Here is a 20,458-nt window from a genome sequence, read left to right as displayed (position 1 = left end):
TTTTTCTCATACATATGATAATAAAAAATATTTTTATTATTTAAATTCTATTTTTTCACAACTCCTTGATTGAATCAAACCTTCTTCGGAACCTGTAGTTAATGCGACGGAAGGTTATTATATTTAATCTGTGTTCGACTGACAAATCTGAAATGTCAGTGCGAAGCGTAGATTTCGCTTGTGGCTTGTAAATTGAGTGAATGTTGTTTACATTCAAGTATATCAAATAAATGGATTTGTGTCATAATTAAGTAAATGGTCACTCTCTAGCGAATAGTTTCTAATTTTATCTACAGTAAGAAATGTAAACGATATAACGAAGAAATATATAAAAATGAAGTCTTTTAAACTTATTGTCCACCAGTCCAGTTTTAGTCGTAAGTTTTTAATAGTATCTATATTTATATATTCGCCTTGAAATATGCATCAGTTTAATTTTCAATTAAATATTTACGCATAAATTTATAAAACTCACTGAACATTTAAGAAACTCCCTGTGCTAATTGCAATATTCATCTACTTTAAACGCTTTCTTATTTAATGACTCGTATCTATTTAATTTTTACCAGATATTATTAGTTTCGTTCATGAAAAAATATCCAGTATGTATATCTTTCATGAATTTTACATTAATTTGTAGAATCGTGATCTAGAAATTTAATTTGACTACCCTCATAGTTTCAGAAAAGATTCAACAAAAAATTATGTTTTCTACCTAAATTATAGTGTTCCATATTGGAAAAATTTGAACCCTCTTTCTGAAGCACTGCGTACTGTCCATCTGTCTTACACCAAACTGTATCTAATGAACAGCTATAGCTAGATTCTAGAGATTATCGCAGATTATGACATGTATTTGTGATGTTGATATTATTCCTTATATGTTTATTAAACAATAAAAAGACCAGCAAGAACATTGATTTTACTGTATTAAACAATTGAGTTGTATATGTAGAACTGAATTAAAATGTTACTTTACAGCACTAGACCTTATTATTAACTTAAAAGACTACCCTGGACTAAAAGAAAAGGATATTGTTGAAATCTATCATCCTGAAAATGACTACCCAAGACTACTGTTACAAGTCACAAGAGTGGATGCACCGGGGCGAGGACGAGGTAATATATACTATGAGCTACCAGATTGTTTCAATTGCTATGCTAAACATAGCTATAAAAAAAACTGTTGGCTAAGACACCTTACTCAACCTTGGCCTGAGGATTAGTTCTTGTTTTGTAAATTATTAGAATGAATCATTGATATTAACCGCTTTAATTTTTAAAATTAAAAAATAATGCATTGGCTTAATTTTAATGTTTTTATAAGTATGTTGATTTATAGAGAATTAAAGAGCTAAGTGTTTAAAAAGTAATTAAAGAGTAGTATTTAAAAAAAATCATCAGCTGATTAATGAAACAATTTTAGTTCTGAAAACATTATCAATGTATTTTAGCCTTCTGTTTTGTTTTTAATTACATTTAAATTACAATTGCTTCCCCATAAACTGGTATTGATTGGTTTCTTTGTTAATAAACAGTAATAGATAAAGAGGTCAATAGCATATCATGAACTTCAGTATCTTTACATTGCACTGACAACTGGTCACCAATAAAAGTTATTGAACATTATGTTGTTCACACTTTTTATTCTGCTAGTCAATTATACTCAGAATGTGATGTTTTGATAGTTCAGCAGTAATTTATTAAAGTTATTAAACTCTACATAATAAACTTAATTATAATACGGCCTACATTCAGCAGTGGACGGCAATAGGCTGAGATGATGATAATGATTAAAAATAAATAATAATACTAAATATACAGAATTATATTTCACAATGCTATATAAGACATACTTTATAATAATTATTAATGTGGAGATGCAGCAAGGCCGGTTAATTGATAAAAAAATACTACCTAATCTATGTTATATTATAGCCCTGCAGAGCAAGTAGCGCGAAACCTAGTAATTAATAACATGAAATTGATAAAATGCCTCATACAGATAAAACTTTAATTATATACTATCAAAATAAAAACCTTCTCTTATAATGGCATGGCATTTAGATAACACATTAATGTTTTACAGACACCATCAGTGTTGAACAGAGCATAGCCATAACTTTTCAATTGCGAACCTTTGCGGATGTATACGTAAACATAGTAAACGTAGCTGATGTCGCTTTGGACTCCGTGGAGCTTACATTCAAAGACCAGTACATGGGAAGGTCGGAAATGTGGAGATTGAAAAACAGCTTGGTAAGTCAATTTTTTTTTTATAGAAACCTTAGTTATAATAGTTCATTATTAAGGGATTACTCACAGGATTGTACGACTCGTTTCGGACCCGACCGGAGTCCTTTATCATGAGCTGACGTAGGCACTCCCGATAAATATATGTTGCATCTTTTAATTAAATTAAACACTAACTAATAGGCCCATGTATCGTACTTCGTAATAGCGCGGACCTTTCGTTTAGCACGTTGTTTGTTTGCACGGATGCATCAACAAGTTACACGACATCTGAAAATATTATGCAACGTTCCTGAACACCATGCGAATTTGTGCGTCAAATATAATTTGCCCAATTATCAATTTTGTTTTTACGAAGTCTATGACGTACCAACAGAAATACTATTACTTAAAACCTCAATGAAGCAGCTACTCAGCAAGCAGAGGATATATTTAATGAGTTATGATGTACATTTTAGGTTAGTACCTGTGTATACTTGAACAAGAAGATAGAGTACTGCGGTAGCGCCATAAGATGCCAAGTCTACGAGATGTGGTCTCAAGGGGACAGGGTCGCGTGTGGAGTCATCACCGAGGATACAAAGATTGTATTCAGATCGTCCACGTCAATGGTGTACCTGTTCATACAAATGTCTTCGGAAATGTGGGACTTTGATATACACGGTGACTTGTATTTCGAAAAGGCTGTGAATGGATTTCTTGCAGATCTTTTCGCTAAATGGAAGGTACGTTAAAATTGTCTTTTTTGTCAGGGTAAGAAGGTTGTGATTAAACAAAAATGCTTTTATAAGCTTGAAATTTTATCAATTGGTAGTAAATTCGTGGAGTTGCTAATGGTATCCCAGAAATTGAGATGTGAAATTTTTAACTAGGTACTTGCTTTCAGAAAAATGGCAGCAATCATGAAGTGACGATAGTTTTATTTTCAAGGACATTTTATAAGGCTAAATCGCTAGAAGAGTTCCCTCAACACATGAAAGAATGTTTGCAAAAAGATTATAGGGGCAGATTTTATGAAGATTTTTATAGGTATAACATTAATTCATCCATTTATCAAATAATATCATTGTATCAAATTTAACCATAATCCATTAAAATTCAGGGTAGCAGTTCAAAATGAGAGATATGAAGACTGGTCCAACGTTCTCCTACAACTAAGGAGACTTTTCACAGATTATCAGAAAATTGTTTTACAATATCACGAAAGACCGAACTTGGAGATTCCGACGGCAATCAACTCGACAGCTGCTCAAGGAAACTTCCTTGAAGTTTTAAATATGAGTTTAAACGGTAAAGCAACTACGTAAATCCTAATAGATAATATTATAAACGTGAATGTTTGAAAGTATGGATGTATGTTTACTCTTTACGTAAGAACTACATCATTGAAGGATTTTTACAATAATACAGCTTGACTTTCTATTAGAATGGGCTGCAATTTATAATTGCCCAAAACATTACGTAAGTAAGTACGAAAATACCTAAAATCTGATAGCTATTGTGGCGCGAGCTGCCATAACCACCAGATTTACATTTTAGTGAAACTTAACTACAGTAAAACATATCAATTCAGTTCAAATGCACGTTTGGTAGAAATTCTATTCTGGTATATCATAATATTAACCCTAAATGATTATTCTTATCATATTTCGACAGTGTTCGAGAAGCATTACCTAGACCGGTGTTTCGACCGTACCGGCCAGCTCAGTGTCGTCATCACACCGGGAGTGGGAGTCTTCGAAGTCGACAGGGAACTGACCAACGTCACAAAACAACGGATCATAGACAACGGTGTCGGGAGCGACTTAGTCTGTGTTGGCGAACAACCTCTTCACGCCGTACCTCTCCTTAAATTCCACAACAAGGATAACAACCTCAACTCTATAGACGATTACTCAATGCCACATTGGATTAACTTGTCTTTTTATTCGACAAATAAAAAGGTCGCATATTCCAATTTTATTCCTAGGATTAAACTGCCGCCACGAAAGAGCCAGGAGCCGTTAAGAAAAATGTACGAAGATGAGCGGAAAGGAAAGTTGTTGAAGGAAGACGAATATATGCATAATTCTATATTTGATTACGATGCGTACGACGCACAGGTATTCCAGTTGCCGCCGGCACACAGCACGTGGTGAGCCTTCCATATAATACTCGGCTTACTATTATATTAATCAGTTTCTACAAGTGTTTGAGGTTATTATTTTAGCCGTTACGTTGTACACTAGCAGTTGAAACCCCTTGCTCACTTGCCAAGCCTGGGGGATCCAAACGCCTCTTTCCGGAGGCCCTACGCGGTGATCCTGCGGTCCATGGCGCTATATGGCAATGATTTCGTTTATTTCGAGATATTCGACCAAGTACGAGTATCCGCCGAGTGCGCTGAGACCGAGTTCTCGGCCCATCTATAATAATTTCCTATTCGAAGAAAAAATCTAGTAATACCCTAAGCTAAGCGTGAAAAACAGAAAAAAAACTTTGATAAAAGCTACCTAAAATCAGTAAACAAAAGAAATCCACTAAATACGCGCTCTATTCATTGAACAGTATGCGGATTTTTGTACCTACGTTTCGGTTGACACAATTTTTTTCTTTATTTTAAATTATGTTAGTCGCGCTTTACTATACAGAAATAACCATTAGCTACGTGTTTAACAGTGTGCAGAGGGTGACTCGGACGAAAAAGACTTCTGTGGCTGGTCTCGAAGGCATGAATAGAAGAAGCCCGCCCTCATCCAGTTTGCATCACAGGAAGATGTCGGACCCTGATATACATCACACAGTTGCCGACATCTTAGCTAATAGTAGTGAGTCATTTCTTCTATTATATAATCTCATTTTGCTTTGAAGGAGATAAAAAGCACCTTCAAAAAAACCTAAGCAAGTTCTTATTGAATTTACTTGGGCTCCACGCCTTGGGCCCTTGCGCACGGAATACCTAAGTTGTGGTTTCCTTAGTAGTTAATAGTTGCAGAAATTATTACAGTTATGGCTCGAAGAAATCTTAAAGGTTGGTTGACAGGAAATCTTAGTTTATGTTTTACCAGCTATGCCAGTGACTTTGTTCGCGTGAACTGTGACGTCGGACAGTATTTCTTGGACATATATTATGTATCTTTTGAACAAATTTTCTACATGACTCTTAATTTCCATAACTTTTTGGAATATTTCGGAAGCTTTTCTGATTTACTTATGTACCTATAGATGACAGAAGCTAGAGAAAAAATGTCTTACTTTTCCTCGTACAGATAAGCAAGGAGCCTATGACACGAACAGCGATGCGACGGACTCTCCTCTATCCAGCAACAGACTGTCGCCGCGCAGTTCCATCTCCTCTCACAAACCGGTGATTAGGACGGGCCGGGCGCTCATCAACCCGTTCGACCCTTCCCACGTCACCGTCAAACTGACGAGCAACAGGCGGCGGTGGACTCACATATTTCCTAAAGGTAATCTAATATATAAAATTCTTCTATCACAATCTACGTACTGATAGATTTTTCATACCCCTAAATTTTGGGCGTGGTCCACCACATTTTTTTTTATTGTTTATGATATAAAAAATACAGAAATATATACAGCTCTAAATTTTAATCCCTCTACGATCAACCTTCATTTTTATATGGCAAAACAACATTTGTTGTTTTGCCAGTTAAAACATAACAATAATATCTATTATTGTAACGATTAATAAAAGAAAGATAAGAAGTAGGAGAAACGAGTTTTTAACGGTTAGAAAGGTTACGGCGAGGTTGAATTGACTGGAAGAAAACACAATGATGTCGACCGAAATGATGAGACAGCCCACGAAGGATAAGAAGAAAACTAAATTTGAAAAGCAAAAAAATTATAAGTTTTTACATTTCTGTATTAAGTAGTATTGAAAGGCTTTTAGTAATACTTTGCAATAGGGTCGATGACTAGGTATAAAAAGAGAACACGTATTTACTTCTTCAGAAAATTATTAAATATTATTCACGTATTTCTGAATTTCTCGTAAATCTCGTAAAATCTTTACACAATCATCACGTCACGCGTAAATACTTTTCACAGTCAGGGTCATACAACAGTACTAGTTACGTTTCCAGACCGAATATTTGAAAGAGATCGGAAATAATCACATTTGTCTTCAAATCGAATGATTTTTTTAGACGATGTTTGGCTTAAACCTGTATTCATTGTCATTGTCATTGTTAAGCACTTTTTGCTTCTTATTCTAGGCCCTACTGGTGTTTTAATACAACAGCATCACTACCAAGCACGGCCGGCGGGTGAACCCGCATCGAGGAGTGAGGACGCTCGCTGTGAGAATAACATCCAAAAGGAGAATGGATCTTCATCAATAATAAATAACAATCATTCTATTTACCAGGTTGATGGTAAGTTACATTTTATCTAGTTATTAATAGTTTTAATTGTATTGTCTCTTTTCAGATGCTTTGCACTAAGTCTGCTTTAATATCTTCCTGTCTACCACCGTTGAGGATTACCTAGTTAAGGCATCCACATGTAGACGGCATCCAGACCTCATACAAGCATTGGCTGCATAAAACCAACTTCCCAATTTTGAAGATAGTGACTGCACTGCCGAGTGGTTGAGGTCACCACGCCAAACCCTGTGAACGTGACGTGTCGCGGGTTCGATCCCCTTGTAAGACAAACATTTGTCTGACCCATGAATGCTTGTCCTGAATCTGGGTGTCTTAGTGCATGTGACTTGAATGTTAGTGAAAGCCCCGCAACACAACGATTAAATTCCGCAATGCTGGGGACGTTCTTTTTTAAAATAAACAAAGAGACCACAATTTTATCTTATTTGTGCAGCTATAAAAATACCGTGGTATATTTCAGGTAACGTCATAGGCCGTAAACGTATGATAAGTGCGTCGGGAACGTTAGCAGTCCTGGGCGTGTCGGCGGGCGCGCCCTCCACCACCAACAACGCGTCGCTGGCGCTGCTGTGGGGCGCCACCGGCGAGCAGGAGTGGACGCCCGCGCTCACCACAGGTCAGTACCTCATACGACACGGGTGTGGCCTGCCAGCAATGGTTGTATTTGTTACAGCGGATCAGTTATCGAAACTCAATTTTTGTGTGTTTTATGTTGTGTCTTTACCAATATACTCTTTTTAGTCAGGTATCAGGTCAGTTTTTAATAGTTCAAAAGTATTAAAAACTAATGATAACTTTTTATCATGAAAATGCTACCTTATTTCACATATAGTTTTGATTTGATAACCTATTCGCTGATGTGTGAGAATGTCTATTAACAAGGGTTGACAGTTTTCTTTTAAGATAATACTATTACAACCTTTGCACTAACTGTAAACATGACTACTTTATTGAGTAAAATAATGCATTCAATTGTTATTAAAAGGAGGACTATACCAAGAAATTCTCTTGCATGTAACATACTGAAAATAAAGCATTTATCTGGACGAGCATAAGACAAATGCAAGAATTAATAAACGCGGTTTCATCTGTTGATATTCAGATTATCTTGATGTGTGTTATGAACGCAAGGAGCTATGATTATCATTAAAGTAGTTCAGGCTTCACGTTCGTTTGCCTTTGTGTCTATTTAGAGACCAAATCGTAATGTCATTGACGGCTTTACCACCGTATTCATAAACGCTACTCAGTCAAATATCGCAGTGTCATTCTGTCTTACTGTAAATTTCTTCTTTCCTCTAACGTTGCTTTATAGAACCTTTAAGTATTATCACTTGTGCTGGTTTCCTCGCGATGTTCACTGTATTTTGCAAGTGATATTTATTTTCTAAGAATCACATGACTTCGGTGCGTTCCGGGATTTGAAACTACAACTTTTGATTTGCAGTCCGACATTTATATCTGTTACTGGTATGTGGAAAGTAGATACAAAGAGACATTAAAAATCGTCACTATGTATCGTTTGTGAATACGGAAGTTAACATATGATCTATCCATCTGCGATGATCTCGACTTAGTACAAAAATAAGATTTTAATTGAATACATTTTTATAATGGTCGTGTGAATCGTGCTATACTTTAACTCTAAAGATGGATAGATTTACAGCCGTTTGAAGTCAAACGGTGTTTCTTTTATCTTCATGCGTATCCATCGAAACACATTGGTGGGGCAAAACAGGGTCCAATTCACTCATAGTTGGTACTTCTGTCACGGTGGTTAATAAAACATGGTTATTATCTGTATATTGGTGTACTAAATGTTCACTTCATTTTTGATGTTTCATGATATCATCGCGTTGAAAAATTATCTTCAAACCTCATTGGAACGAAGCGAACCGAGCTATAGGTTTGATATTCCATTTATTGGATTTTGCATTGAGTAGTATCGCATTATTATTTTTATTATGTGTTAATTTTATTAGTATATCGTATGCGCTAAAGGGGATTTCACAGAAAATGTGCGCTTTCTTAATTATGGCAATCTATTTATTTAGGTAGTTTATTTATAATATTTATGTTATCAAATTGATACAGTCAAAATTATTAGCCTAAAAACACATCGCTTATCGCTTTAGCCGTACGCGACCGGAGATCGCAACACATGTCCAAAATCGAAAGCTGTGCATGCCCGATCTTTTGCAAAAATTTATATGCGCTTTGAGACTCCCAAGTAGAAAATTATATAATACAATTGATTGAAGTGGACTTCGGAGTGCATAACTTTCTGTTTCTTTAAGTTTTCATTTCTCTAGAATAAAACACTTAATATAATCCTTCGTAAACTAGAAGTTTTATTATGCATGGAATATAAAAATCAATGTTTTAATGATGCCTGTTAACATACAATAGCGCTCGTTCCACCTCATTTTGATTTCATTATATTTATGCATCTACTATTGTAATATTTTCAGCTTTTCGAAATAGTTTTCTAAAATATTGTTACTAAATTTATTAGTTAGGAGGATCGGAATGATTAACCCGCTTAGCTGAATGTCAATATGCTTGCGCAGAGCCAAATTATTTCTTTAAAAATAATGCCTGCCGATTCAAAACTGTAATTATCAAATGTTTGTTTACTTAGTATAATGTTTTCATGAGAGTTGACAGAAGACATCCTAGGCAAAAACCAACCGCATGGGATCTCCTTGGAAACGAAAAAAGAAGCTTCCAGCATTAGACTTTTAAAGTCGTAAAACATGACTATGTAAAGTAGTTTTTAGTGACTTTTGATATCTGCTACAAGATAAATTTACTTCAAATATACTATTTTAAAAATGGTTTCTGCTTCAAGACGTCGTCAAAGGATTATAAATAGATTTAGGTTATGTTAAAACTAAATTTTATCATCCAAATGTTATTTACCCAGGTGTTGACTGGAAATCCCTAACAATCCCGGCGTGTTTACCGATTACTACGGATTACTTCCCGGATAAGAGGTCGTTACAGAACGACTACTTAGTGTCCGACTACAATCTACTGCCTGATGACGTAAATGCTGATTTTGCACAAAATAGAGCGATTTATAAAGAGCCACTTACTACGATGGAGGTCTTCAAAGAGTTAGTCTCTCAAAGATTGGCACAGGTGAGGAAATAAAATGTTACAGTATTTTCTACAATTGTCTTCAATTATGGTCCATGTTATCATACTCAGATTCAAGCAGTCATTTTTTTTTGCAAAAAGAAAACTATATATATCTTTTTTTAAAATAGACAGCCAATTAAGTCTTTAATGCCAAGGTTGGTGACAAACACCCTCATTGTAAAGAAATAACCTAGACAATGATCTACAAAATATACTTTTATTACATCACCACGCCATATCATAAAAGCAATAAAAAAACATATCTTAATTTGCAGGGATTCCAACTAATAGTTGGTGTAAATGAGAATGAAGTCATCGAGTCACATTGCCCGTCCACTGCTGCCCCGCCCCCCAGTAAGGTGGCCCCGCAGTGCGGCAAACCCGTCAATGTAGCCCCAACAAAGCGATACTTGCTCTCTATCGGAAGGATCTTCCATAAACTTACCCTTGTTGGCTCAACTATCACCGTCACGAGATATAGACCCAGGTAATATTAAACTGTTATTATTTGAGTTCTCGAAACCGCAGTTAAACCGGTCTTGGACTTCTTGGTCAGTAGTTATACGTACGATATGAACATGTTTTTCAAATTCACGCAAATTCATCTTACCGTAAAATACACATTTATACAATACGAAACTATTTGCAAATCACCACAAAAGTTATAGAGGTTAGGTTAAAGACATATTTATAAGGTTAAATGTGACGAATGTTTTTATATTTTCGTATAACTATTAAAGATGTATTAAAGACGATTTGGTCGATTTATTTTTACGGGACTGTGTATCTAAACTTATACTTCAATGTATTATTTATTAGACACCCATACCCGCCGTTTAACATCCACTACCGCTACCGTTTCCACGCTCCGAACCACGACACGTACGAGGTGTCCTGGGTATCCTTCACCACGGAGAAACTCGAAACGTACAACTGGAACTACATGGACCATTACATTTGTACGCGTGGTGATACGGACTTCGCTCTCGTTGAGGTAATTATCAAACCTTTTTGGTATATATTAGCCTATGCTATAGGTAATGGACCGATTTGGAACCAATGAGCGGAAAAGAGAATCTTTGAACAAGTAACCCCTAAAGGTACCTGGTATCACGGTCTTTGTGATTTATAACAAAAGATTTTAAAGTTATAGGTGGTTTTCCTTCATATATTAATTGCTTATCAACCGGTTCCCAGGCTGTCTAAAAGGCTCTTCCATTGAGCAAGCAGATAAAAATCATCTTTTCACACAATTGAACAACATGATTTTCACAACACCTCCTGCTCCAGCTGAAATTTGTTAATGATGAATTTTAGTGCATTTTCCCATAAATTCGCACTAAACCTGCACTAAATGTTCTAGGCACTCAAATATTGGCGGTTCCGTACTCTCCTCTTGCCATTATACAACTCGGCAACCAAACTAATAATGGATGACGACGCGACCCACTGCGACATATACCCGCAGCCGACGCGACACGATCTCGACCAGCTGACAGATGGATTCCTCAAAATGACAGAGCAATACTTCAATAAAGTCAAAAGACCCAACAAGCAGAGGGTAAGTATGGTTACAAGTATACGAGCTTGGATTTTGTTAAAATTAGTTGATCAGCGCTATTTCAAACTAGCTTTTCCCCTTCAAATCGAAATAAACACGGGAACATAAATTGGGAAAAGAATATCTATCCTGTGTTAATCCTGGTTGTAAACTATCTGTGTACCAAGTTTCGTCTAAATCCGTTCAGTGGTTTTTGCGAGAACGAGGAAAAACATATAATATTACTACGATTTAACTTGCTGTCCTCAAAATGCTATTGTCAAAAGGGAAAATACGTTAATAATATTCTATTCATTTTTGCTGTCTTTTTTGCCTTCGTGAAATTCAGTTTTTTCAATAGAGTACGCTAACATATTCCGAAAGTATATATTTGGAAAAGTTCAATGTTACCTGTTCATGCTTAGTCTAATTAGTTCTTAACAGTAAAAAAAGTTTCCTCTATGTTGAACTTATATCTAGAAAATCTCTATTTTTTTCTAGCTTAGTTCGTTATAATTTTTTATTATTTTAAGCGTTGATCAATTAATAAATTGAAGTCCAAAGTGAAAAAAAGCAACAAAGTCAAAAATAATACAAATGTTATTTAATTTACATACATAGGTTCTATTTTTATTTTATGAAATATTTTTTTGTGTATATGTTATATAATATGTAAATTACATCACTTATAGACATTCATCAGTTGGTAACCTAAATAAATAATGAATTGTCCAAGTAATGTTTATAAGTGAAACAGCATGATTATAGTTATTTGCACACAGTATGACACGTAGATACTACTACTTGCACTGCATGTACAGTAGATGTGCACAACTCCTCAATACCTAATATACAGTAATGTTAGAGTTGCTTGAACATTTCTTTGTTAATGTTTCAACTACTGTTTACATTACTCAATAATTGTACTAAAAGTTTACTCAAACATGAAATTTGAAATCTCACTCCGTGACAGTTAATACGCATGTTAAAGTGATACAGATTTAGGTGTCTATACATGTTAGGTTTTTATTTTAAAAGCACAGCATCGTCCATGTATGTTGTCTGTATGTGGCATGAGAATGTTTATATTTTCAAATTATAAATTTAGGTTCTTATTTATTTTTAATTTGCACACTATGTGTTATTTATAATTTCCTGTTTGAGATCCGCATGTTAATTAACTTGACAATAATATCTGAGACCGCAGACCGGGCGTGATATGAGCTGCAAAGGCACATTGTACACTGTAGGGCTCAAGACATTGTTTTCAGTATCGAACTAAGCATCGCTATCAACGCTACCTAATTAGGCGACATCAGTTTGGCGTAAGCTCAGGTCGTAGCGTCGCTTAGCATCGATTTTTAGCTTCGTCGGCAACTTCGATCCCGCTCTGCGGTCACTTCGAATTGTAAGAATTCTGAGATGTACGTCAGTAAAATGCCTGTTGATCGCGGGCTCTCAATACGGTTATTGGGGGCGTCCGGTCGCGGCGGGCGACATTCCTTGGGCGGGCCCGCTGGGCCGGCCCGGGCTGTACGTGTGGTGTGCAGATGGCGCTGGCGGGCGCGGGCGCGGCCGACGCGGCGCTCACGCGGCGCCGACACTCCACCTCCATCCTCACGCGCAGCGCGCAGGTACAGCCCACACTACCATTACACTGACAGCCACAGACACCACTACTGCGACTGCGACTCTATCACGGTGTGTCTTAGACAAGGTTCTAGGGTATGTGTGATCGACGGTTAGATAGTAACGACGCCATAGTCACGTCTGCGATAGTTATTTAGTGCCCGCGGCCACTCCCTCCGCCTCCACGCCAGATCCCAGTCGACACTCTTCCGTTAGTGCCACGATCAAATGGGGCAGACCTCCAATGTTCCTAAACGATGTGAGCTGAATAAAATTACTAGTAACGAATTAAAAATGTATTTTGAAATAACTCTTAGGTCTGGTCTTTTGATCGCCTCACTTGTTTTTATGTATGTTTCTTTTAAATTCGGATTCAAAATTTTATGATTTATGTTATTTTTTGTGGCATAATTCAGCACTCATTTCATTGGCTCCATGAAATTTGGACACGGGTTTGTAATCGATTGATGTTAATTTTTATTAACCTTACATTGGAGTGGCGTTTGACCTTCCCTAATCTTCACACCTTAACCTTCGTAGACTAATTTTAACAAGTTGATGACGTCACTGTAGGTACTAATTACACTCGAATATTAATCGTAATTTTATTGATAACAGTGCAGTTAAGGCCTTTTCCAGGTGGATGACTCTTCTTGAATCTATTGAATAGAAATGATTGATATTCACCCGCCTATATTTTGATGTCATATGAAATACCCTGATGGAGCTGATAACGACTATTATAAAGTGTTTGCGCATTAAAAATCTTGGTTGTCAAGTTTTTGACGTTTTTCTAAGTTTTAATTAAACTCTATTCTTTGTCTTTATCATTTCGATTCAGGATGTTTCGAAAAATATATGTTTTTATTTACAGTTCTGTCGAAGGAGAACAACCACATTGTATATGCAAACTGCGTATATATTTGCACTGCTTATTATAAAATTATGCAATATTATGCACGGAATGCACCAATACTGCGACATATTATGTTTGCTCGCTTCTTTTGTTTATTTTTTAATTTTATTTTGTTTCTAGAAATAACAGACATAACCAGAAAAATAGTTTAATAAATAGTCTAGTTAAAAAATATATACACAACAGCTATAGAAGTAGTAAAAGTCATCTGTAAATGATATAATACTTTCATTTTCTAACTATATTAGAATCAAGCTCTAATTTAACAGCCTTTTGTGTCTAGACGAAATAAAAAAAGTGAAAGTATTAAGAAAAAACACATATTACATGGTTCTGGTACTGGATTTCTGTATTTGTCGCGTTAATATAAGCAATACCAGATTTTTCTGAATTGACAACGCTTTGCAAATTCATCCAAGTACCTCACTAAAATAATCAAAATTTTGACTGTAAAAATAATGTCTTAGTTTGTGTGCAGCGACAAATATAACTTTCTCCTACATTAACCATGTAATTAGTATTACAGATGACTAGAAAATAGGGTGATACAAAAACAGAATAAACTTCAAAATTCTTGTTATTACACTATTTTGGATGTTATTGTAGGTTGTAGGTAAACTATCTAGCACGAATACTTTTGACATACCGTACAGTGAAAATGCAAATTAAAATGAACCAGTCCATAAAATAACATACATTGCTGTCAAAACTAAGTATTTTTTTCTGAATATATTTTTCAAACCAGCAATGTACGAACAACGTGTATGTACTCGGTACGTCGTAATTATTGGTGCTAGCCCCCCACAGAGCTGTGTTAAAGTGCGTGTTGTGTGTGGTGTATCAGGGCGGTGTGTCCAACTCGCCGTTCAGGGAGCGTGTGGGCAGCACGCGCCTGCCTGACCGACCGAGGCTCCGGATTGAAGCCATGTCAGTACTTATTACGACACATACCTACATATATCATTAATACAAAGTCTATTTTTAATTCATCAATTAATGTAAACCATCGAACGTCTTCATTACAAAATAGTCTTCAAATACGGATTCGTAGGGCTTAAAATCGCATGGGTAGAATTGGGCGACTGGTCACCGCTATGCAAAAGAAAATCATATGACTTGTTGCATAGATGTAATCGAGATTGGAGGATGAATTCGATTCCTCATCGTAAAACTAACTCCTGCTGTAGCTATAGATCTTGCAGCATGACTATAGTAAATAAAATTAAAATATGGGAAAAGTTAATTGAGCTACCGCTAAATTTAACCTCCTTTAAAATAATATCTAAACTAATAAGAATAATGTTGTTTTAAAAATAGACAGATTAAAATGTTTTGAATGCGTCTTTCATATTTGAACCTATATTTCTTTATTTTAACATATTTTGGTAAGAGTAATGTTCTGTAGCATGCTGTAAAAAGGCGTATTTAAAACAGTACATTGAATTTTCAAGGATCATTTCATATCAGCTGCATGGTGTGCCGGCTTGTGCAAATTTCTTTACTAACAAATGACAGTCATAACATTCAACCCATGGTGCTGTTATAATATGTTTACCATTGTTCTAGTGTTCACGCACAAATCATGCTTCCTATGTTTATGTACTCCTAGCACTTATTTTTATATTTATTTATGTAAGTTGCACCATTATTTTTATGTAAGCATATTACGTATTACATTTTATTTTCCACAATTTAATTGATTTTACTAAAATGCTCAATTGTTTTTTACAGATGTCCCCTTATTGTCAATTGTAATATATGACACGGTTATTCTCTCTATTGCTAAGCTATCATTGAATGGTTGCCCGTGCCTCTCCTATCAGTTGCTTATTCTTATCCTTTTTAAATGTTTCATTGCAGCAACTATCACCTATTAAGTCACTAAATACTAGTCAAAGTAACAAGTGAGTATACTGTTCGCTTCATCATGCCTTTATTATAAATCATCATAATTTTCTACAACTCTTCTGCTTGGCAGCTTTGCGTTTGATAATAATATGCTTTGAATCATCAGTACTTTGGTACATAATTTTTTGTGTATTATTGTAATGGCATGTCTTCAGGGCCGCAGCTAAAACTGTTCTGGAAAGGACACAGTCTCAGACGGGTGAATCGGATGACACTTATGACGATGGGTAAATATTGTATTTTTTTATTTACATCTTATGTTATGGGTATGGACTACGTTCACAGTAATAATTTTGCCCAAAAGTCATCACACTTGCTTTTTTTGGATGATTTTTTATACTTACTGTACATGATACTGGCTAGATACTGATTCGAAATTTATTCAATTTGTAATTGAAGTAAATAGAAAGATGTGTCATTTAATGCCACATTTTCAATCTATTTCGTTTCTTCAGGGGATATTTTTTTAACATTTTTAAGTCACAAACTACACCAATAAACTCAAATCTTTTTAAAATTTTCTAGCGTTCTAGAGCCCAAATTAAAAGCGAACTCGACGTTGGCGGAGATAATTGAACGCATGCGCAGTTCCACGTTGGGTGTCGGCTTCTTACAACAGACTGTCAGTCTACCCTCACATACATTCGTGTCTATATACGCCATACATTGGCTGCAAGCTAATATGGAGGCAGTTACTTATGAGAAAGCTACGTCAATTATGGAGGTTAGTAGACATAGTTTTAATTACAGTTTTGTATTATAAGTGTTAACTTTTTAATGAGTATATTTGCATTACCACATACGGCACATATGTCTACTTTTTTGAGAAGACTACAAAGAAAATTATGGGCTAATGTGATGGCCAAAGCTTATTTAAATGTATGATGTAGATCAAGGCTATAGGTCACTCTTACCTTAACAATGTAAGTTGTCTTTCAGAAACTACAGCAAGAAAAAATGATCTGCCATGCTTCAGGCGATACATCAAAACGTTTTGTTGTTGGTTATTATATGTATCATATACTTCCACAGAAAAAGGAAAAAGGTATGTTTTTACGCGCTTTAGAAAAACATTTCAGCAAGTGAATAGTTAAAGTTATGCGCCTCTGAATCTATTTATTTTCCCTTTGTTCAATTCAATTGCAAAATGGAGAAATTAAAAGGATGCAAAATAAGCAGCTAAAAGCTGCATTATCTTGCTGTCTTTATCGTTCAAAAGTGGATAGTAGAAACAAATAGACATTGTAGAATATGGCTTACTAAAGTAACGTTCTTAAAAACAGTATTACTCTTTTTATTTTATATATAAAAAAACGTCATCAGCCTAGCCTTTTCCCAGCCCCAGCTATGCTGGCTTTAATCTTTGCCCGAGCAACTTGAACCGTTTTAGTTTAGCCGAACTTTTCTCTCAACTCCATTCAAATACAGATGTATTCGAAAACTGATTGACATTTATAGACAGCCAGCCCGAGTACGTGAAGCCTTTAGGTGATCTACAAAGCTTCGAAAACGAGTGGATGGAGGTGGAAGTGTTGGGACCGCGGTCTCCGTTGCTCTCAGCGGAGGCTATGATGGGGGCTATAGACATATCTGGCTTCAGCCCAGTGACAGACGAGACTGGGGTACCAGCATTCCTCTGTGACAATATCGACCCTAGTTATATGCAACTTGGGTCTGATAGTGATAGTAAGTGAATTATTTTATGGTTTTTTTTGTGATTTGCTTTTTGTAGATAGGTATTTCTCTCTGCTTCACTAGTTCCTGTACTTCTTCAAAGCAGTTGATCTGCAATGACATTCCTGCTAGTCTCTTTGAGACTAATATACGACTAAGACATTATTTAAAACTACTTTTTATCTATTTTTTGTTTGTATATCGACTGTCACCCGACGTTTTGACTGGCGTCAGATTGCATGCAATTTAACGGTAAACAAGGTGTGTCCTATCGAGGTACAGGGGTCTAGCTGTCTTAATAATTAAAGCATACACGAAAAACTACACCATATTTTGGAAGGCAGAAAATTTCAAATCCTTTATTTATTACAGTGCCTTTATACAAGAACACGCATTTAGACATCGACATCAACAACAAGAGCGACCGCATCGAATGGGGCCACGCTCGCTACCAGGCCACGTTCCGGCCAGACCAGGCCTACGAGATGTGCATACAGTGGGCTGTCGCCAGCGGGAATATCGTCGCTGAACTGGTTATTATTATTACATTTTGCAAGTCCCAATTTTACCGCTTGTTTTTCCGTAAGGAATGGGGTTACAATTAGGCCACGTTTCATTAGCATAGGCAAGCAGCCATCGCCAGCCATTTCTCTCAAATCCTAATGATTGAAAATAGTAATATCGGTGTGTCTGTGACATGTTCATTCCTTTCAAACCAAATATTTATGAAATAATCCCAGGTTCACTGGTAAGCTGGAAGGCTGCAAGCGCATCGTCATATTACTTCGTTTTACTGGCGTACGACATCATTTAAAGTCATTAGTACTAATTATTTTTTTAATTATTTCTATGAAATCAATATAATGTATTTTCTTAAAAGATATTCGGATGGGCTCGTAAAGCGCAGAGCTGTCGTCTACAAATGGTACCGATACCGGCGGACCCGCTGGCGTTGCCGTTCACATTGAAATCAGACCCCTTGCGGGGACCTATATACGTGCCACTCAACGAAGAGCCCCTGCTCAGAAGCAAAGCAACTTTATTTGAAGGTACAAATCTTTACGCATGAAGTGTAGAATTCTAAAGCGTATATGCTGTATAAGTGTATCTCTCTTGGATTTTTGTCGTTCATTATAAGGCAATAAGATTAATAACATCCAAAAATTAATTAAAACATTTCAAAACACTAGTAAATGTCGCAACGGTCTACTCGTGCGAGTACATAAACTCAACCCGGCGACATGGTCAGACGCATGGTCAAGAACTCCGATTGGGTCCGAAACTAGTCGGCCAATCCCTAAAAATAAGCGAGAGTAAACCGTTGCATCATTTAAGAATAAATTATTCTCACGATAGTTACTATTTACAAATCCAACACAGGTTTCCCTGAAGACACGTGGCTCGAACGTTTGTTCCTCTTCCAAGAGGCGATAGTGGGTCGCTTCGGCTTTATAAAGTGTACGGTAGAGAGTACCTCCCACGAGGCTGGCGTCGGCGACCACCTGTACGTGCACGTCACAGGGAACATGTTCATACTCATCCCCACTACTGTCAAGTCCGAACAACGAGCGCTCAGGACCAAGCCAGCTAATAAACCCGTTAATGCTAGCAGGTATGTTTTGTATATACATATAAGTTAAATAGATTTAAATTGATATCGAAAAGAAATATCCATATTGTAGTTCTCTTAGTACTTAAATTGTTCTGAAATTTTGTTAGTATATTTTAACACTTATTATTTTGTGTAACAATAACATTAGAAACGTTTATTGAGCAGACTTTAAAATTTATATCGCGGCTAATACAGGAATGTAATTCCCATACGGGATTCGGACCCACATTTCATGAAGTCACAAGCGATACTATTGTATAAAAAAATCGAACATACTGTTTTTTTGTAAGTTTTGCTACAAATTAAAGCTTTAAGTATTTAATAAATAACAAGTCTGTTACTATTTGCGACATTAACCAAAAAATTCTGTAGATCATGTTAATATATTTGATGTGTACAGATACCCAGTGCATTCTGAAGCGGCACCCAGTCCGCATGAGGGCTACATAACGAGGCACGTTAGCGGGAAAAATAAGGACGATTATGATAACAGTCGGCGGGTAAGACATCTCTTAAAAACTTTCATTCATAATTCATTAAAAAAAAACTTGGTTTATCAAATGATCCACTACATGTTAGGCATAGTCTCTCTGTTAAGCGACTTTCCTTGATTACTATAAATCCTCTTTTTAACGACTCCGTACCAAAATATTTATTTAATCCTTGTGTCTAGGGGGTTTCACAATCATTCAAATTAACAAAGTCCCCCAGACGCAGGACAAGCTTTCGTTGGTCACACAAACGCTTGTCCTACGCAGGGATCGAACCCGCGACACGGCTTGGCGTGGGGACCTCATCCACTTGACTCGGTCATAGTCAATATCAAGATTTGTAATATCATTTATGTTATGATATTTTGCGTTATATTTTATTTACATTACAGATGGGATTCCTATGGTCTTGGAATCATATGATATCAAAGAAGTGGAAATCATCTCAAACGCCGGCGACAGGTGACGAAGGCTTCCAAATGCGAATGCTGAGAGACTTCAAACATTTCTGTGCTAATCAGGAACAGAGGCTAAGCCAATTCTGGGATCATTGTTGGGAACTAAGAGACAGGGCCCAGGGAATACAATCTTGTTAATCTGTTTAAGCCAAATATTACATGTAAATTAATTATCACTGTTTCATTTTATTACACGATTTATTTTAATGCAATTTGTGTTTTATGCACTTACCTATTCCTCATAGTTTGTATTGTGTTTCTCTCCGAATTAAAAGCATGAGATATAGATAATTTTATTTATATAAACTTCAATATGGAAGACGGTTTTACAATTTACTACAATAATTCTTGTTGAATATAAAAATAGAAGGTTCCGACAAATTGAGTGCCACACATTATAATTATGTTAAATAGTATAAAACTTAAAAAATAAAGTAATAAA

At 36.0% G+C, this 20,458-nt stretch overlaps 1 protein-coding gene across 6 annotated transcripts; it reads left to right on the top strand.

Moving 5' to 3' along the window:
- Nucleotides 1-144: 144 nt before the first annotated feature.
- LOC113504386 (GATOR complex protein DEPDC5) lies at nt 145-20,228 on the top strand. 6 transcript variants are annotated; one of them, XM_026886630.1, is made up of 27 exons: nt 145-377; nt 982-1,119; nt 2,090-2,259; nt 2,712-2,978; nt 3,140-3,282; nt 3,356-3,543; nt 3,910-4,384; nt 4,912-5,060; nt 5,502-5,702; nt 6,474-6,632; nt 7,105-7,260; nt 8,536-8,550; nt 9,571-9,788; nt 10,064-10,275; nt 10,608-10,782; nt 11,152-11,349; nt 12,879-12,962; nt 14,718-14,800; nt 15,937-16,008; nt 16,307-16,505; nt 16,721-16,826; nt 17,240-17,467; nt 17,828-17,988; nt 18,336-18,504; nt 18,836-19,067; nt 19,468-19,567; nt 19,951-20,228. In XM_026886630.1, exons 1-27 carry the CDS (start codon nt 335-337, stop codon nt 20,152-20,154), a joined length of 4,545 nt encoding a protein of 1,514 aa, XP_026742431.1. In that variant the 5' UTR covers nt 145-334; the 3' UTR covers nt 20,155-20,228. The 6 variants fall into 6 exon arrangements, with proteins under 6 accessions (XP_026742431.1, XP_026742433.1, XP_026742430.1 ...); XM_026886632.1 differs by lacking the exon at nt 14,718-14,800 and adding an exon at nt 15,734-15,777 and having other exon boundaries at nt 3,910-4,387; XM_026886629.1 differs by having other exon boundaries at nt 3,910-4,387.
- Nucleotides 20,229-20,458: the final 230 nt, after the last annotated feature.

Source organism: Trichoplusia ni, chromosome 22, assembly GCF_003590095.1.
Source record: "Trichoplusia ni isolate ovarian cell line Hi5 chromosome 22, tn1, whole genome shotgun sequence".
NCBI lineage: Eukaryota > Metazoa > Arthropoda > Insecta > Lepidoptera > Noctuidae > Trichoplusia > Trichoplusia ni.
This window is presented reverse-complemented; position numbering and strand designations above follow the sequence as displayed.

What these genes read in the sequence shown, in the direction of transcription:
- LOC113504386 (XM_026886629.1), top strand. Translation starts at nt 335, where the DNA reads ATGAAGTCTTTTAAACTTATTGTCCACCAGTCCAGTTTTAGTC. An exon ending in ATCTTTTCGCTAAATGGAAG is followed by an intron (nt 2,979 to 3,139) that starts GTACGTTAAAAT and finishes ACTTGCTTTCAG; the next exon opens with AAAAATGGCAGCAATCATGA. An exon ending in GACTCACATATTTCCTAAAG is followed by an intron (nt 5,703 to 6,473) that starts GTAATCTAATAT and finishes TTCTTATTCTAG; the next exon opens with GCCCTACTGGTGTTTTAATA.